General features: G+C 46.9%; 1 protein-coding gene across 1 annotated transcript in view; it reads right to left on the reverse strand.

The window, feature by feature from the left end:
- The window catches only part of LOC120538290 (A disintegrin and metalloproteinase with thrombospondin motifs 10-like), a 161,334-nt gene that overhangs the window by 6,937 nt on the left and 134,982 nt on the right, over positions 1-19,415 (reverse strand). The window contains exons 18-20 of the mRNA XM_039767753.1: positions 12,546-12,626; positions 7,109-7,272; positions 1,388-1,514 (exon numbers count right to left, since the gene is read on the reverse strand). Coding sequence (XP_039623687.1) covers positions 1,388-1,514; positions 7,109-7,272; positions 12,546-12,626 — 372 coding nt within the window. The remainder of the gene's footprint in view (positions 1-1,387; positions 1,515-7,108; positions 7,273-12,545; positions 12,627-19,415) is intronic.

The following is a 19,415-nucleotide window of genomic DNA, read 5'->3' on the forward strand; positions in this document are numbered from 1 at the left end:
TAGGTGGATTGGCAGATCATAGAGAATCCATTGAATGATCACAGAGGGACGTGGACAGCAGACAGGCTTCGGCAGATTTGTGGACAACGAAATTTAATGTCAGAAAATGTAAAGAATTACACACAGGAAGTAAAAATGTGAGGTCTGAATACAAAATGGGGGTCTGAACATCGAGAGTCCACCTTATGAGAAGGATTAGGAGTCATAGTGGACTCTAAACTATCAACTGTCAAACAGTGTTGAGTAGCCATTAACAGACTATCAGGTTATATAGCGCCTTGATGTGCGGAGTACAAGTCACAGGAGGTTCTGCTCAGCTTTATAACACACTGGTGAGGCCTCATCTGGAGTATGGTGGGCAGTTTATGACTCCCTGATTATGGGGGGCTACAGGGGATGAGAGATGAAGATTAGAAGAGCTGAGCCTACACAGGAGATGAAGAGGAGACCTGACTGAAGTGTTTAAATGATGACGGGAATTAGTCCAGTGGATCGAGACGGCGACTTTAAAACGAGTTCATCAAGAACACGGGGACACGGCTGGAAACTCGAAGTTCTTCTACATACAGAGAACCACTGAGATATGGACTGAGTGACCGAGTAGTGTGGTGGGCAGGAGGACCTTAGTGACCTTCAAGACTCGACCTGATGTTTTTTAGAAGAATCAGGTAGATAGGACTGTCGATCTATCTATCTATCTATTATATAGTGCCTTTCACATCTATCTATCTATCTATCTATCTACTTTGTATCAATCATATAGTGTCTTTCACATCTATCTATCTATCTATCATTATATAGTGCCTTTCACATTATCTATCTATCTATCTATCATATAGTGCCTTTCACATTATCTATCTATCTATCTATCTATCTATCTATCTATCTATCTATCTATCATATAGTGCCCTTCACTCTATCTATCTATCATTATATAGTGCCTTTCACATTATCTATCTATCTATCTATCTATCTATCTATCTTAACAGCTTGCGGTTGTTTTATCACTGCTGCAGACGTCCACATTACAGGCCCGTCACTTCTCAGGACATGCTAAGGTTGATATAAAGACAGCTGTGCTCTCCACGTCTTGTGATTTAATGTTCTAGCAGATGATTTTTTGACATTGCGCTCAAAATGGCTTCACCGCTGCAGCGTCGTCTTCATGTTTTTGTCTCCACATATCTTATCTGAGTTTATCTCTGACATCTCAAGGCCGCTGCCACCATTTTGATACCATTTCATCATTTACAAAGGCAGGCCAGTATACAAGTTCTGCATTGCAAATCTGCTACTCGCAGGCCAAGAATATGCACAGCTGGTGACAAGTCAGTAAATGTGTGTCACACTGCCAGAGTGAACACCAGCCGGACACCATGCCACCTACCTCCGGCACAAACGGCAGAACATCTGCTCCAAGCAGCGTACTGCCAAGAGTAAGCGCTCTCCGAGGCGTTGGACACAGGAGGGTTGAACTGGTAGCGAATGCCTTGGTTCTCCTCCCGCACTAGCACCTGACAAAGAAAAGAGTGACATAGTTATGAAAGGAAACGAGCCAAACACCGAGAAGAAATACGCCAATCGAAGACAGAGCCATGGTCAAAGCTCCAAGAAGGCATCTCTTATTGGCACAAACCTACTCATGCAATTTACAAGACTGTGCCCATAAACTTAAGATGACTTAAGATGACAGCCAGCTGGCCTCAGGAAGTCCCCATCAGGCCAACTCAAAGCAAATCCATTTGGCTGAGAATGAACCCCAATTCATGTCCTGTGGCTTACAGAAAGGGACCTCCCTCCCCTGGTACTGCCATTCATGACCATTGTGTGTATCAAGTAGAAATTCTACAGGCGTTCCCCAAAGTCACCTGGGTGACAGCTTAGCCTCCACCTTGATGTGGGGGTCTCTGGCACGTGTCCCGTGTGTGGCTTATTGTTAGTGTCAATGACCTGAAAAGGAACGCTGCGGTGACGTGTGGGGATGAGCTGGGAAGGACTTGGCATCAGCAGTGGCAAAGGACTGTGAGAGTGTGCCCCCTTGTGTTCATGCACCATATGACACATTGGTATGTTGTAAAACGTGAGGCTTTTTCACATAAACCTACAGTGGGTTCAAAAAGTATTGAGCCCCCTTGATTTTCTGCACACTTTATTATGTTGCAGGTTTCATCTTAAATGGATTTACGTGACATTTTGCGTTTATCACTCTACACTCAATAACCCATGACAGTGTGAAGACATCCATCCATCCTAACTACAGGGTCTGCTGGAGCCAATCCCAGGGCGCAAGGCAGGAAACAAACCCTGGGCAGGGTGCCAGCCCACTGCAGGGCACACACACCAGGCACACACATGGGACAATTTAGGATTGCCAACACACCTAACCTGCATGTCTTTGGACTGTGGGAGGAAACCCGGGAAGTGAACCCAGACGGGTCCCCTAACTGTGTGGCAGCAGCGCCACCCACTGCGCCACCGTGCCGCCCATGTGAAAACATGTTTTCAAAATTGAAATCTCTCATTCCTCAAAGTATTCAGACCCTCTGCTGTGGCTCCACTCAGTCCTGCTTGTTTTAATTCTCCTTCAGATGTGGCGAGAACTCGATTGGAGTGGCAAACTGAATTGACTGGTCATTGTGTAGAAAGGCGCCCGTGTAGAGAAGGTCCCACAATTCACACTGCATGTCATGACGAAAAACAAGTCATGAAGACCTCTGTGGTCAAACTGTAGGGTGGCACAGATTGGGGTCAAGGAATACAACACCATTTATTGTTGTGTAGCCCAAAGTCACACAAGGAGGGCCGCAATGGGCTTGAACAGACCCTGCCTCTTGACAGCCCCCCAGCCGTGACTCTCTAAGAAGACAAGGAAACCCTTGTAGGGAAAAAAATGGAAGAAACCTTGGGAAAGGCCGTTCAAAGACAGACCCCCTTACCAGGTAGGCTGGGTGTGCAGTGGGTGTCAAAAAGAAAAAGGGGGTCAATACAACACAACACAACACAGAGAACAGAACACAGTAGATGACATCACATAATGGCATTTGGAGACCGCGGCCATCAAGCTGCCTCCCCCTATTGGCCACTCCACAGCTGAGACCAGCCAATCCGATGACTGGACCCCTCTACCCGATGATAAAACCATCTGTAAAGCCCTGAGTGTTCCCAGGAGCGCAGAAGCCTCAATAATTGAGAAATGGAAGAAATTTGGAATCAAACCGAGTAACCAGGCCAGAGTGGCTTTAGTCAGGGAGGTGACCAAGAACCCAATGGTCACTCTAACAAAGATTCAAAAGCCCTTTGCTGAGGAAGGGGGGACCTGTGAGAAGGACGACCATCTCAGCAGCCCCCCATCCATCAGACATCTATGATCAAATGGCCAGACAGAAGCCACTCTTAAATAAATGGCAGATGACGGCCTACTTGGAGTTTGCCGAATGGCATTTAAAGGAATCTGCTCTGACAGACAACAAATGGAGTTCTTTGGGCAGAACTCCAAGCACTACACCTGGCAAAAACGAGGCACTTCTCAATCCCTGCCTAATGCCATCCCTACTGTGAGGCATGGGGGTGGGAGCAGCATCGTGCTGTGGGGACAAGAAGACGGGCCAGAATTGATGGAAAGATAAATGCAGTCAAATCTAAAGAGGTCCTGGAAGAAGAGCTGCTCCAGAGTGAACATCACCTCAGATTAGGGCGATGGCTCAATGACCCAAGGCGTACAGCCAGACTAGTGCTGCAGAGGCTTTGGAGCAGGTCTCCGCGTGTCCGTGAGTGGATCAGCCCTAAACTCCTTAGAACACGTGTGGAGAGACTTGAAGATGGCCGTTCACAGACACTTCCCATCCCAATCTAATTGAGTTTGAGAGGATCTGCCAGGAAAAAATGGGATAACCTGCCCAAACACAGGTGTGCAAAGCTTGTAGAGAATTGCTGTCAAAGGGTCTTCTACAAAGAGCTGAATTAAGGGTTGTGATGGATGGCCGGGTCCCAGGCCCAGCCGGGACACCCCTTTGATGTGCATTCAGGGGGAGCAGCCCCTGCCTCTCGCAGGGCTTCATGGGAAATGGAGTTCTCCACAGCCCTGTTGGGGTCTGGGGTGGCCGCCAGGGTGGCGTAGCATGGGTCCCTGAGCCCAGTTGGACTAATCTTCAGCCCCACCTGGGAGTGCAATTGGAAACTGGTGATCAAGCACCTGGAGAACTTCTGGGTGGGCCATAAAAGGAACCAGCAAGCACCACTCAGTGGCCAGAATCGGATGGAAGGAGGACAAAGCTGTGGAGGAGTGGTGGGAGACGAGAGAAGAGAGAAGAGAGATGAAAGAAGAGAGACGAGAGAAGAGAGAAGAGAGACGAGAGAGAAGAGAGAGAGAGACGAGAGACGAGAGACAAGAGAAGAGAGAAGAGAGACGAGAGAGAGGAGTAGAGAGAAGAGAGAGAGAGAGAGAGTAGAGAGAGAGAGACGAGAGAGAGAGAAGAGAGAAGAGAGAAGAGAGAGAGAGAAGAGAGAAGAGAGAAGAGAGACGAGAGAAGAGAGACAAGAGAAGAGAGAAGAGAGACGAGAGAGAGAGAAGAGAGACGAGAGACGAGAGAAGAGAGACAAGAGAAGAGAGAAGAGAGAAGAGAGAAGAGTGTTTTGGTGGTGCTCAGTGCTGCACTTAGGACTGTGTATTGCCTTTGGGGTTCACGGAGAAGACGTGCCTCAAAGGTGAAAAAAATAAAAGTTTCTTGGCTTTTATAGGTGCCTCCCGTGTCAAGTCTGTGTCAGGTCGGGCGCAATATAGTGTCTTTCTTAGGGGGTCTGCATGCTTCTATGAATGAGAGATTGCAGTTTTTAGAATTACAGAGTGTAGATTGATTGGCAGATTTATCTAATTAAAATGAAATCAACAAAACGGTGAAGTTTGCAGAAAGTAAAGGGGACCACATACTTTGTGAATCCACAGTATAACAGTGCTTCTCAAGCTCATTCCAGGGAGCCCACTGTGGCGGCGGGCTATTGTTTCAGTCCGCTTCATAATCAGGGAGTATTTCAACTCTAAATGATCACCTTGTTTAATTAGTTGGTCTTTTTCAAATTCTTCACTTATTCTGCATTCAAAACAAAAAATCACAGAAGTTTAATCAAGGACTTTGTTAAATGGTGCGACTCAAACCACCTACACCTGAACACCAGCAAGACCAAGGAGCTGGAGGTGGATTTTAGGAGGCCCAGGCCCCTCATGGACCCTGTGATCATCAGAGGTGACTGTGCAGAGGGTGCAGACCTATAAATACCTGGGAGTGCAGCTGGATGACAAACTGGACTGGACTGCCAATACTGATGATCTGTGCAATAGAGGACAGAGACAACTATACTTCATTAGAAGACTGATGTCCTTCAACATCTGCAATAAGATGCTGCAGATGTTCTATCAGACGGTTGGGGCGAGCGCCCTCTTCTACGTGGTGGTGTGTTGGGAAGGCAGCATAAAGAAGAGGGACAAACTGGTGAGGAAGGCAGGCTCTATAGTAGGCACGGAGCTGGACAGTCTGACATGCATGGCAGAGCGATGGGCGCTGAGCAGACTCCTGTCAATCATGGAGAATCCACTGCATCCACTGCACAGGATCATCTCCAGACAGAGGAGCAGCTTCAGTGACAGACTGAGGAGACCCCACACTATGCGACTCTTCAATTCCACCCGGTGGGGTAAACGTTAACATTAGACAAAGTTATTGTCTGGTATACCTCATTTCTATCTATCTATCTATCTATCTATCTATCTATCTATCTATCTATCTATCTATCTATCTATCTATCTATCTATCTATCTATTATATAGTGCCTTTCATTCTATCTATCTATCTAAGATTTCCATTCATAAGAAATGTGTGCATTGCTGCCATCACTTTCACGCTCTTTGCTGTTTTCCAATTTCTCTTTTTGCTGTGGAGTTTGCTCTCTTAATTGTATTCTCATGTAAAGCCAATTGACAAGGCGTGGAGTAGCCAAGGTGGCAGACATCACTGAATGCTGCAGGGCCGCCGCGAGCTCCTTAGTAAATAACCAGAGCACCTGTATAAGTACACATTAGGAAACATTTCAATTCCAGATAATTGTGCCAAATTATCACAGCTCTTGCTAAATACCTTCTGAAATTTAGTAAACCCACTTTTGGAATTTTTGGATGAAAATAGCAAATAGGAGAAACTGCAACTGCTGGCTTAATTTAAGGCCGGAGTTCCAGATTAAAAAAACAACCTGCAGCCACAGGGGGTCCCGGGACTGAACTGAAAATTCTGTGAGTGTGTAGTTTACCTCTTTGGTGGGCCGCTGAGTGAAGCTTTGATGCCAAAATGTCAACCAGTGCGCTACATTCTTGTGAAAGGATCCAATGTGATTAAGGAGATAACAACAGCCAGGGCTAGGAATGTTGATTTAGTACAAAGCGATATAAACTGCGGCTCCCCGCATTGCAACAAAGGTATGAATTCTGCAGACACTCGGATCAAGGGCACAAGCAGAAAGTGATTGACGAGTCCGGGCCAGGAAACCATCTCTAAAGTAGTAGATGAAGCCACGGTCAACAAAATGGGGGCTACTTGGGACAGCTAGGAACTGACCTGCCCAAATCATTTCAAGGCCAAATTGTAAAACAATTAAGAAAGTCTGCGAGAAGAGCTAGGATGGGCCTGCAGGCTTTTTATTCACATCAGTCTGAAGTCTATGGCCACGGAGAAACATCGTGTGACAGTAGGAATCGAGGGACTGAAGTCGCTCTGAATTCTATACGAGAACGTTAGGCCATTCAACAGGTCAAGAGGAGAGACGGTGAATTTCGACGTACAGAAAATCCACAATCGATGACAGACTGAAATATGCGGCCAAGGATGGCTGGAGGCCTGAATGGCCTGTTCTCGTCATAATCGCCCTAATGTGCTGACAAACCAGAAGTTTTGTTCAGTCTCGAATGCTGGAGAAGAAACGTCACTGCGTCATGATCTGCACGTCTCTGTTTTTGCATAAATGTGACAGGCATGTCCCAAAAAGAAATACAGTTAAAAAATAATTGTGAAAACCAGTAGTGCACAGCCACCAGATTACTGCGTCATTCAGAGAAACGAGTTACCATGACAATGAGGGTGACATTGGTGGGACCCAGTGCTTCAAGTGTTTCCGGTTCATCCACAGGCCGCTGATAGTGGAAGGTGGTCCCGGCGATGTCAAACGTGCGGGGAGTGTCTATGGTCAGCTTCCCGTTGATGAAGTACTCGTCCCTGTCACTTTTTAGCACTAGAAACACAATTCACAAAGGCAGGTTACTGACAATGAAGGAGACTGAGGAGGCATCAGAGGCCGATTGTGAGAGCACTGCTAATGGGGATGGCACCGTGGCACCTAAAGAGGCCTGGCATTGCAGTCCACACTCACCTGCAGAAAGCTCACTTCGTACTCCATTGTCCTTCGTCCAAGCAGAGGACACGATGACTGTTTGCTTATTGGTGGCTAGCGACCCCCCCTGTGGCTCCGCCCATGTATTAGTGAAACAGGACAGTGAGGAGGGCCCCGCCCACTCCTGACATCACGCTCCCCACTCCCCTCGGCCCACACCCGCTGTCTCACATTAGTGTGAACGTCTCGCTCCTGCAAGCGAACTCTGAGAGAAGTCGCAAAATCAACCGGAATGTTCAAGCAAATTCTAGAGAAAAAAAATGATCTAAATCCGTGAAGTAGGTCTCTCGTGAAAAATGGACAGACATACAGACAGACGTTGGATTTTATATACATAGAGATGAATGGAAGTGACGATGGAATGAAGGGATGGCCCAACTGGACATTTTCATATTACTTTCTGTTCGGCTTCTATGGCGTAGCAGTGGAGGTGCCGAGTGAGACTTGCTGCTGCCATTACTCTTGACTGACTGACTGAACAATGAGATCGAGCTTTTGAACTGAAGACCCTCATCACTCTCGTCGCTCAACGGTTATTACGCCACAACAGCGGTTTGTGAAACTGAACCACTGAATTGATCTTCTGCTTGCTGAAGAGCCTCAGATATGCGCAGGTACACTTTCTACCTGCTAATGTGTTCACTGGCTTCTCTTAAAACATTTCATCTCTAATTGAACTCCTGTTGTAGACCACGCTGTGCCATGACGACCTCACGTGAAATGACAGGGTAACCAATGAATGACCAAAGAAAGAGGCGAAGAGTTAAGAAGTGCCCTCCATTCAAAGTTGATCCTGTTTGAGTTTGAAGTTCGTGACAGGATTTTCTGAACGTGGTTTATGTAACAATATTTTAGCAGACATTGGACGCTTTGTGAACATATGCCTTGTGGCGTGTGGCCGGGCCCTTGCCCAGCTGGGATGCCTCCACGTTGAGAAGACCGGGGGAGCAAGTGTGGCCAGAGTGTTACCTCCCCAGGGACGCTAGATGGCAACCCCTCTGGGTTACAGCGGTGCCTCGGACTCCCGCAGGGCTCCATGGGAGTTGGAGTTTGGTGCAGCCCTGTTGGGATCCATGGGCGCCGCCAGGGGGTGCTGCAGCAGGAGCTGCTTAGCCCTTATGGGCAGTTCGTCCCCCACACCCGGAAGTAAATCATCAAGCACCAGGAGCACTTCTGGGTGGGCTATAAAAGGCATAGACGGCGCATGACCAGCAGCATCGTACGTCAACGTCACCGCCATATTGTGAGTGGCACTGCTGTGGCGTGAAGTAACGGATACTGTGCTGCTTGGGATTACAAACCGCTGTGCGCTCCAAACCAGATCACAGGGATTACACTTCATAGGTAAGGCTGAACACTTGTGGTGGTTATATGTGGCCATCAGAAAATCACGTTTTAGAATCTGAGCACTCAAGGTCGCCTTACAATAAAATGAAACAACATTAGTAAAATAAAAACAAAAGAACAATAAATCAAAAAGCAATAATTAGCAAACAAACAAAGATAACTGGCAGTAACAGTGCCAACGTCACAATTGGTATGCCAGCTTGAAAAGAGAAGTTTTAAACTGTGTTATTGAATCGAGCTGACGTGTATGAGAGAGAAGAGAATTCAGGAGTCGAGGAGCACCAGGAGAGACCCTCGAGCTGCCATAGCACCGAGTCTGACGTGTGGCACAGAAAGTCGAGCTGCAGGTGAGGATCTGAGTGAGGAGAGGAGTGCCAGTCTGGAGGAGATCAGCGAGGTGTGGAGAGCTTGAAATGTCAAGAGCGGGATTGTGTGTCGTATTCAGTCGTCAAGAGGGAGTCAGTGAAGTCGAGAGAGCATCGGTGTGATGTGTTCAGTGGATTTAGAGCAGCAGGTTATCAACCTGGCAGAAGAATTTGAAGAAGTTGTAAGCGATGGATACGTTTGTGTGGGACGTCAGCTAGAATAGCATTACAGTAATCTATAGGTGAGGTGACTCGGGCATTGAGCGATACTTCAGTACAGTGCTGGATAAGAACAGGACGACGTCTAGAAATGTGTCGGAGATGGAAGAAGACAGTCTGAGAAATGTGACTTATACGGGAGGAATTATTTAATAATAATAGTAATAATAATTATAATAATAATATTAATAATATTATTATTATTGTATTTTTATTACATTATGATACTAATAATAATTATTATTATTATTGGATAATGGATGGATGTATTATTATTATTATTATTATTATTATTAAATAATTGCCATTATTAGTATATAAATGGATATAAATAATTGCATGTAAACAATTTGCCAAAATCTGTTATATGTAAACGATACAGTTTTAAACGTTATTGTTTTTTAATCATTAAACCTGCTCTCCACGTCTACCTGCATTAGTTTAAATGGTACTTTTGCCACTCACAATATGGCGGACGTGCTGACGTATCACAGTGCACAGTGAATGTGGCGTCTATCTATATGTGTCTATGGTGAAAGGAGCCAGCAGCCACTATTTGAGGAGCCTGAGTCAGGAGGAGGGAGACAAAGCTTACTGGAGAGCAGTGGTGGAGAAGAGAAGAGTTGTGTGCTTTTGTGCTTAGTGCTTGGACTGTGTTGTGTCTGTGCGAACAGGGAAGGTGTTGCCCACAGGTGAAGAGAAATAAAACATGTATTTGTTTTTCCAAGTGTGCCTCACGTGCCTGTCTGTGTCGGGTTGGGTGGCTGGCACACCCCTAGTGGTTTTCTCACAGCCTATATAAACAAATACGTAAGTAAATGGAGATTATTGTGCCGTTTGTTCAGTGTTGGTCCCCATAGAAGCCTACTGGGTCAGGGCCTGGTTATCTTTGTTCTCCATAAAAACTTGAGATTAACGATTTTTCTTTTCCATCACAATAAACAACACGAGGTAATAACAGAAAAAGAATGAGAAATATGGGACGGACTGTCCAGAACCCAAACTGTTTAATACGAGATTGAAGACGCATTTCTATTCTCTAGCATTCTGTGCCTATCGGTGATACTGATGGTTCCTTCCTCACAGTCATTTGTTTGTTTCTATTGTGTTTTCTTGTTGTATTTCTGACTGTTGTGTATTTTATTGTAAAGCTCTTTGGCTCCATCCAGCATTACTGCTGTTGTTTTGCATGTCCTCTATAAATAAGCTGACACTGGCTGACCATCGTCCATCAAGCGCTCCACGCACTATTGTGGTGTACTTGACAGCAAACAGAATAATGAGAATAGAATTTGCTTTTGCTCATAACTGCAAACAAAGGGTAAGCCACAAATCCAATAATTCTCAGTTTTGGGAGGAGTACTTCTTTAATAAAACCCACAGACTACTGGGATGGATCGGCCTCTGAGCACACTGACACCTCAGTTACAATGCCAGCCATTACTGACCCGGTGAGAGGAGCGGCTACGCCATGTGGTCTCGCCCACCTAAGGCTCAGTGATGTAAACGATTGGTACACTTATTGTCAAATAAAATTGAAATGATCCGAAAATGAGAAACTTTGATAAGGAGAGCAACTTGATCGCACGCATTAGCCAATCATGTGCCATGCACTAAATGACAACAAGGCACAGCAAGGTTGGCTGGGATGGCAGAGCACACCACATGCTACTGTTCCGGATACTCAAGCGTCATGGCAGGGATGAATGTTCATGCAGTGGACTCTTTAAGTGGCAGTACAGCAAGTAACAGCTCAGCAGCCACAGTTAAAGAAGAGCACCTCATGGATGAACGAGGTGAAAAGACAGTAGCGGTACGGTGGTCCTTTGGCAATTAAAGGTCTGCCATGCCACAGAAGATCCAGAATGCGAGTGCTCACCGTCACAGACTCCAGAAACGTCAAACTCATCCCCAGTCACTGCAGACAAACCGCACTGGCGCCGTTCTCCAGAGTAAGTCTGCACGCGGCACGGTAATCAGCTTGGCGTTTAGTGCAGGAGCGAATACTGACAGGGCAGCTTTGACACCCGAACAGACAGACAGGCTGGTCTTCCTCGCCCGGATTTGATGCTATTAGGGATGAGCACAGTTTAGTGTTTTATCTTCGTTCACAAACACAAAGCAGAGCACGTTAGCTTCTGTTCGCAGTTTAAGTATACGACACTAGAACGTACTTTTATTTACCCGACTGTTTTTCAATCTTCTTCTCTCTCTTGTTCTTTTTGCCATTAACTTAAATTTGTATATGTGAGAGAAGTTCAGCTCCTGTTCTAAGTGTAATGTATGCTTTAGTCGTGTAGTGAACAGTGCGCTCCATCTTGTGTGTAAAGTCTTTTGTCAGTCTGCTTGCTGATCACATTTGATAAAGACCCTGCATAAGGACTGAGCTGCGCACGGAGGCTTCTGGAATCCCACTCGCTGCCACTTTACATTTTGCCGTTCTTGAACGCACTTGAAAGCATTTCTCTTGATGTTTTCCATTTCATTCATTGATTCAAGTTTGGTTCCAATTTGCCGTCTCTTTAATTTGTGGCTACTTTTTATTGTTCGTATTCTAAAGCGAGAGCCTTGGAGTGGCTAAGCAGTGACTCGAGTGACATCGACTGATATGAAAAGCCTTACCGTGATCACATTTTTTGCCACATTGCCCAGCTTCCCTTCCACTGATGACCACACAACACATATGAGGCGTTGGTCGTTTCCTCCAGATTGGCCTCCCGCTGTAACGCCTTCCTTCTCCTCTCCTCTCCTCTCCTCATCTCCCGCTTTATCTCCATTACTTGGTCAGCTGGATAAGGTTTTTCCCTTTTTACCTGAGGTGCGGTGACTGCTAAGTATGACTCTCTTCGGCTCTCCTCCTTTCAGGTCCTCCCAATATTATTCTATTGCTGTCTTAGTGCATGTAGCTCTTGACATACGGTAACTAGCTGAGGTGGCACCACATAAAAGAGTCACTTGACCAGAATGGAACCTGTGAATGAGCCATCAACTCTCACCACAACACTCATTTTAAAGGATTTCTCCTTGTATTGTGGCCTACTGGCTAAGACTCTGGGTTGTTACGCCACAAGGGTGCCAGCTCAATCTTCAAACGTGGCCACAGGCAGCAACAAAGAGTGACAATGCCAGGGGCAGAAAGGCACATAAAACAGACACCGCGTACAAGATAAGAAAAAGACTCACCCAAGTAGTTAAGAGAGACATTGAGCTCCTGGATGACGATGTGCACGGACCCCTTTGGAATCCTGATGACTTCCTCATAACCTAGAAGAGAGGGCACAGAAAGTCAGGCTTTACAGAAGTTTCCCTGTGGTGGCAGACAGAGAGGCTACGGTCGACTGGGTAGTGTTTTTAATACAAGTTTACATGCGACAGCGTGGTGTGGGCACAGAAGGAGATCTTATGGAGCGTAACTAAAATTGACACAAGTGCAGACAATCAACCATTACACTAATTGGGGGCTCGTTTGATTTTTCATTTATTACTAGCAGATTACCCAGAGGTTTCGCTCACTGAGTGGAAGGGGAAGAATTGTGGCTCTCATGAGGTAACGGCATTAACGACCCAATTCTATGATAGATTTGAAATGTCGGCATAAAGCCAGACTCCTCGGTAGCAGCCGTGGTGCCAAACGATGTCATCTGAAAACACGAATTGTATTTCCTAATGCTCTGTAGAAAGGCGTGTTAAAGGCGCTATATAGCGCCCGACCCGGCACAGACTTACGCAGAGGCACGTGTAAAACAAATAGGCTTTTTATTTTTTCTTCGCCCGTGGGCGCACATCTTCCCCGTGTCCCACAGACACAACACAGTCCCAAAACACTTTATACAGAGCTCAAACTACCCTTCCTGGCACCACCACTCCTCCCAGGCTACCTCGTCCTCTTCCTCCCGATTCTGGCCTCGAATAAAGGGAGGCTGGCCCGTTTTATACCAGCTGGTGCTTGACCAGCTGGTCCTGATTGCACCTCCGGGTGGGGCTGATAACTCGTCCATCCAGGTTGTTGGCTCTCGGCAGGACCCCCTAGCGGCCACCCCATCTCCCAACCAGGTTGTGGAGGACTCCATGCCCCATGGAGCCACGCGGGAGACTGGGAAACGAACATCGGCCAGGGAGGCTGCCACCAAGCGTCCCGCAGGAGGTATTGAGCTGTCTGTGGTGGCTCCCCCGGAACACATGCAGCAGGGGCGTCCCGGCCGGGCATGGGACACGGTTGTCCGTCACAGGTGTTCATTTCACGTTGCCATCTGAACACCACATCCCACGTGATTCAAATGTAACCCTCTGTGCTTGGCGGTACTCACACATGATGTCCATTTCTCCTATTGTAACTTTTGGATATAGGCAATAATCTTTTTCAATGTTATAATTGAATCCCCCATATACAGACCCTGACGCCTGCGTGACGTGGTAGCCTGTGAATAGTACATGCGTCGAAATCGATTCTGTTCAGCACGTTGTTCGGGTGTTTGTGAGGCCGTCAATTGTGATTGTCGTATACGTTGATCAGCGGGCCTGCAATACGTCCTCTCTCTCGATCTGCTTCTGTCTCACTTTCTCTGTGTAACCTGACTGTTGTGGTCATACGTGATTTCTGTTTCAAACACGAAAAGAATTTTATATTTATAGATTTATTACTTCAGTCAACAATAGCTGATGGCCACACTACTCTTCTGCCACAACTGACAAGTCAGGAGTATTTTTCTTGAAAAGGGCCAGGAAATGGCAGAGGCAAAAATTCTACTAGTTAAACGAAGGGAAAGGTCAAAACCCGAAAGCCGAACTGTCCTGCACCCGGGCCTTAAAGCTGAGTCCAAACTCAGAATCTGTTGGGAGAAGCAAAACTGTTATCTCGAAATTCTGTTACAAACACACATACATAGACACACTCTCAGACAGGATCCACGATCTTGGACAACCTGGAGGTGCACAACACCAACCTTCGTACTGTCACACGTTCCACCTTAGATGGCAACCACAAGCAAAGTCTCTGAAGACTGCAGCGTGCATTAAAATAAAAATAAGGCATTCGTCATGTTTGTCTAGGCCAGAATAAAATAAACAGATAAGCACACAAACAAAACACACACATACCAAATCCACAGTTACGTAACAGTCACTTATCCATCCATCCATCCATTATTCAACCCGTCATATCCGAACTACAAGGTCACGGGGGTCTGCTGGAGCCAATGCCAGCCAACACAGGGCACAAGGCACCAGCCAACACCAGGGCACACACACACACACACCAAGCACACAGTAGGGTCAATTTAGGATCATCAGTGCACCTAACCTGCATATCTTTGGACTGTGGGAGGAAACCCACGCAGACACGGGGAGAACATGCAAACTCAGCGAACTCGGGTCTCCTAACTGCAAGGCAGCAGCGCTACCCACTGTGCCACCGTGCTGCCCTATAGTCACTTATAAAAATGAAGAATTAAACAAAACGTCTGCACAATCCTCATAGCTACCTTCATCAAGCAACATTAGGGGGCAAAGCAGGAACAAATCCTGAGCAGGACGCCAACCCACCGCAGGACAGCATTATATTCACTTTTACTTTCACACTTTTGTAAAAACAATATTTGTCCTTTATTTCCTGCCCCGGGCCTGGTTAAATCTCTTTCTTGCGGGATGTATGACGCTGCTCGTGTTGTGAAGGGGGGGCGATTGAACGCACAATGAAGTAAATTATGTTGTTAGATTTAAGTGTAGTGTTTGACACCAGTGACCATTCTATTATATGGGCTGGTAAATGACATGAATGGGCCGTCAGACACTTGCTTGGCCTGGTTTAGTTCTTATTCATCAAATCGATTCCAGTATGCATTGTATAGAAATGGGCTGGCAGGACTTTGTCATTATACTTGGAAAATGAATATGTCAAACTTGACGACTGTATGTGTAATGAATGGGCCAGAATTCAGTATTCTAAAGAAAATGACATTTCTGCGTGTTGCTTAGTGTAGTGGGCTATAAACCAGTGTTTTAAAGAATAGGCAGAACTTCTGGAAATTTCTACAGCAGGTTATTGTTGATGGTTATCTACAGGACATAAATATTTACCTGCCTGGCTAAACAGTCAGACTGCTCTGATTTAGTGTCTCATCTCCACACGATGTGGTCTGCTTCCTTTGAAAATTAGCGACTTCTGGGGACATTGGTTTCTAATCAGGTACGTTTTGATAGCTGGCCACAATACTAGTGTTGGACCAAAGTAAATGTGTTTACGCTACTTGTTCTAGAGGAGGACACTGGCTTGCACCATTGTTTCACTGACTGCCATGTTGATCTATGCAGAAACTGAAGCATTTATATATTTCATATATAAAGCAGAACAGAGAAGTCTGCTCAGAGACTCAGGACTGCTGCTTGTCTCTTTTATGCTTTTCACCGGATCGCTGTGGCCACACCTTGTAGCGACAGTGGCTTGTATCTGGCCCAGGTTCCCCGAGACTTGAGGCCGGTAACAAATGGAATATTGTTTCTTCAAAGAAAATCAATATATTAAAAAAAAGTGAAATATGGTGTCCTGCAGGACTCAGCACCAGTGACTTGGCTGTTTTCCCGGTTTCCATTGGGGACTATCATTAGAAAACCAGACATTAACTTCCACCTGTTTGGAGACGACACCCAGCAAGGCCAGGCTTTTAGATCAAATGACATTTTTCTGATGCCGTTCTTAATTTACTGAGTCAGTGAGTTAAAGGAGTCTCAGAATAAAGAAAATAAAGAAATGTTACTTACTGGGGGAACGATGAGACCACAACAACAACATTCTGCCACTTATGAACTCAGTTCAAATCATTATTAGTTTTACTAAATCAGCACATAATTTAGGTGTTATCTTTGACACTAGCATGTCTTTCAAAGCACACGACAAAACTGTCTAAAACACCATGTTAAAAATGTTGGAAAATGAAGACGTTTTGTACATTTGCAGGATACTAAGAAAATAATTTGTGCATGTATTTGTAGTAGGGTTGGCTGCTGCAATGTGATATTTACAGGCTCTTGAAATCATTCTTTGTGCAGCTTTCAGTTCATTCAAAATGCTGCTGAAAAATCATTACAAGAACTAGAAAGGACAAACACATAACTCCGGGTCTCAGGCCCTTACACTGGCTTCTAGGTAAGTTTAGTGAAGATTTCGAAATCCAAGTTTTGACACAAACAGCCTCAAGTGTCTGAAGCCCTGCTTACCTATTTGAATTTATCATCATCACCCATAGTCCTAGGCAGGCCCGGTTCTAGAGGCGAAGCCGCCATCGTGCCATTTCATTTCAGCCGCCCCCTCATCCTGTAATACCATCATTCGTTTTCTAAACCAGTGTATTTAAAATGAAACATTTTCACAATTTCCATCCATCCATCCATTATCCAACCCGCCATATCCTAACTCCAGGGTCTGCTGGAGCCAACACAGGGCGCAAGGCAGGAAACAAACCCCGGGCAGGGCGCCAGCCCACTGCAGGCAATTTCCTTAATGTCAAAAAAAAATGAAAGAAAATTTCTTTGTAGGTAGTTTGTAAGTTTAATTCATTCTTCAGTAAAGTTCCGATTAACACTAGAAAAACTTTTGATTGATGTGCTGCGTACTTGAGCTGCCACCATTCACGTGTTGCGTGTGACTTTCCCGTTTTTCTTTGAAGCAAGTTACCGACATTGGACGGGAAAAGATGAGTCTCGCGCCGAGCCTGCGTTTTGTTCGGTCGCCTTCATGCATGCACCCTTTGCACGAGCGTCAGAACCGGGCCTGGTATTAGGGTGTTGTACCGTGTTAGCCATTATGAATGAAGTGAAAAGTCAAGCAAAACGACCCCTTTTATTGGCCAGCTAAAAAGAATAAGATTACAATATGCAAGCTTTCAAGGCAACTCAGGCCCCTTCTTCAGGTGAGATGTAATCAAATCGTTTTAGCTAGCCAATAAAAGGGGTCATTTTGCGTGACTTTTCACTCCATTCATCATTACCTCCAAACCAGAGCACACATTAACATCTCAAGATGCCAGCTTACTTAACATTCAAATAATTAATAAATAACAGTGGGTGTTAAAGCCTTTAGTTACAGGAGCACAAAGCCGTGGAATGATCTGCCTGCCTGCTTGCTTATATAAGAGATGCCCCTTTGGTCTCAGGCTGAAGACTCGCGACTTTAGTCAAGCTTACCCTAATGAGACCTGATCTTTAGCTGTGCCTACCGCGCATCTCTCTTTGTTATCCATTTGAATAGAAAAACGAGTGATACAACAATTACGCTCCTCCTTGAACCGTCACCTTATCGTGGTGGAGGGGTTTGCGTGTCCCAATGATCCTAGGAGCTATGTTGTCCGGGGCTTTATGCCCCTGGTAGGGCCACCCAAGGCAAACTGGTCCTAGGTGAGGGATGAGACAAAGAGCGGTTCAATAAACCTCCAATGAAAATAAAACTTTGGACGACGCTTTCCCTTGCCCGGACGCGGGTCACCGGGGCCCCCCTCTGGAGCCAGGCCTGGAGGTGGGGCTCGATGGCGGCGCCTGGTGGCGGGCCTGCACCCATGGGGCTGGCGGGCACAGCCCGAAGAGGTAACGTGGGTCCTCCTCCCCATGGGCTCACCACCTATGGGAGGGGCCAAGGAGGTTGGGTGCAGTGTGAGTTGGGTGGTGGCCGAAGGCGGGGACCTTGGCGGTCTGATCCTCGGCTACAGAAAGTGGCTCTTGGGACGTGGAATGTCACCTCTCTGAAGGGAAGGAGCCTGAGCTAGTGCGCGAGGTCAAGAAGGTTCCAGCTAGATATAGATGGACTCACCTCGACGCACAGCTTGGAATCTGGAACCAATCTCCTTGAGAGGGGCTGGACTCTCTACCACTCTGGAGTTGCCCCGTGAGAGCGCCGAGCAGGTGTGGGCATACTTATTGCCCCCCGACTCGGAGCCTGTGCATTGGGGTTTACCCCGGTGGACGAGAGGGTGGCCTCCCTCCGCCTTCGGGGGGGGTCCTGACCGTTGTTTGTGCGTATCGCCCAACAGCAGTTTGGAGTATCCACCCTTTTGGAGTCTCTGGAGGGGTTGCTAGAGGGCATACCTTCTGGGATTCCCTCGTTTTGCTGGGAGACTTCAATGCTCACGTGGGCAATGACAGTGAGACCTGGAAGGGCGTGATTGGGAGGAATGGCCCCGATCTGAACCCGGCGGTGTTTTGTTATTGGACTTCTGTGCTCGCCATGGATTGTCCATAACGAACACCATGTTCAAGCATAAGGGTGTTCATATGTGCACTTGGCACCAGGACACCCTAGGCCTCAGGTCGATGATCGACTTTGTGGTGGTCGTGTCGTCTTGGACACTCGGGTGAAGAGAGGGGGAGCTGTCAACTGATCACCACCTGGTGGTGAGTTGGCTTCGATGGTGGGGAAGATGCCGGTCAGACCTGGTAGGCCCAAACGTGTTGTGAGGGTCTGCTGGGAACGGCTGGCAGAGTCCCCTGTCAGAAGTAGCTTCAACTCCCACCTCCGCAGAACTTCAACCACGCCCCGAGGGAGGTGGGGACATTGAGTCCGAATGGGCCATGTTCCGTGCCTCTATTGTTGAGGCGGCTGACCGGAGCTGTGGCCGCAAGGTGGTCGGTGCCTGTCGTGGCGGCAATCCCCAACCCGCTGGTGGACACCGCGTGAGGGATGCCGTCAAGCTGAAGAAGGAGTCCTATAGGACTTTTTGTCCTGTGGGTCTCTGGAGGCAGCTGATAGGTACCGCAGGCCAAGGAACGCGCTTCGGTTGTTGCTGAGGCAAAACTCGGGCATGGGAGGAGTTTGGAGAGGCCATGGAGAACGACTTCGGACGGCTTCGAGGAGATTCTGGTCCACCGTCCGCGTCTCAGGAGGGGAAGCAGTGCAGTGTCAACACCGTATATGGTGGGGATGGTGCGCTGCTGACCTCACTCGGGACGCTAGGGTCGGTGGGGGGAGTACTTCGAAGACCTCCTCAATCCCACTAACATGCCTTCCAACGAGGAAGCAGAGCCTGGGGACTCTGAGGTGGGCTCTCCCATCTCTGGGACTGAAGTCAC

This window comes from Polypterus senegalus, chromosome 10 (genome assembly GCF_016835505.1).
Source record: "Polypterus senegalus isolate Bchr_013 chromosome 10, ASM1683550v1, whole genome shotgun sequence".
NCBI classification, from domain to species: domain Eukaryota; kingdom Metazoa; phylum Chordata; class Cladistia; order Polypteriformes; family Polypteridae; genus Polypterus; species Polypterus senegalus.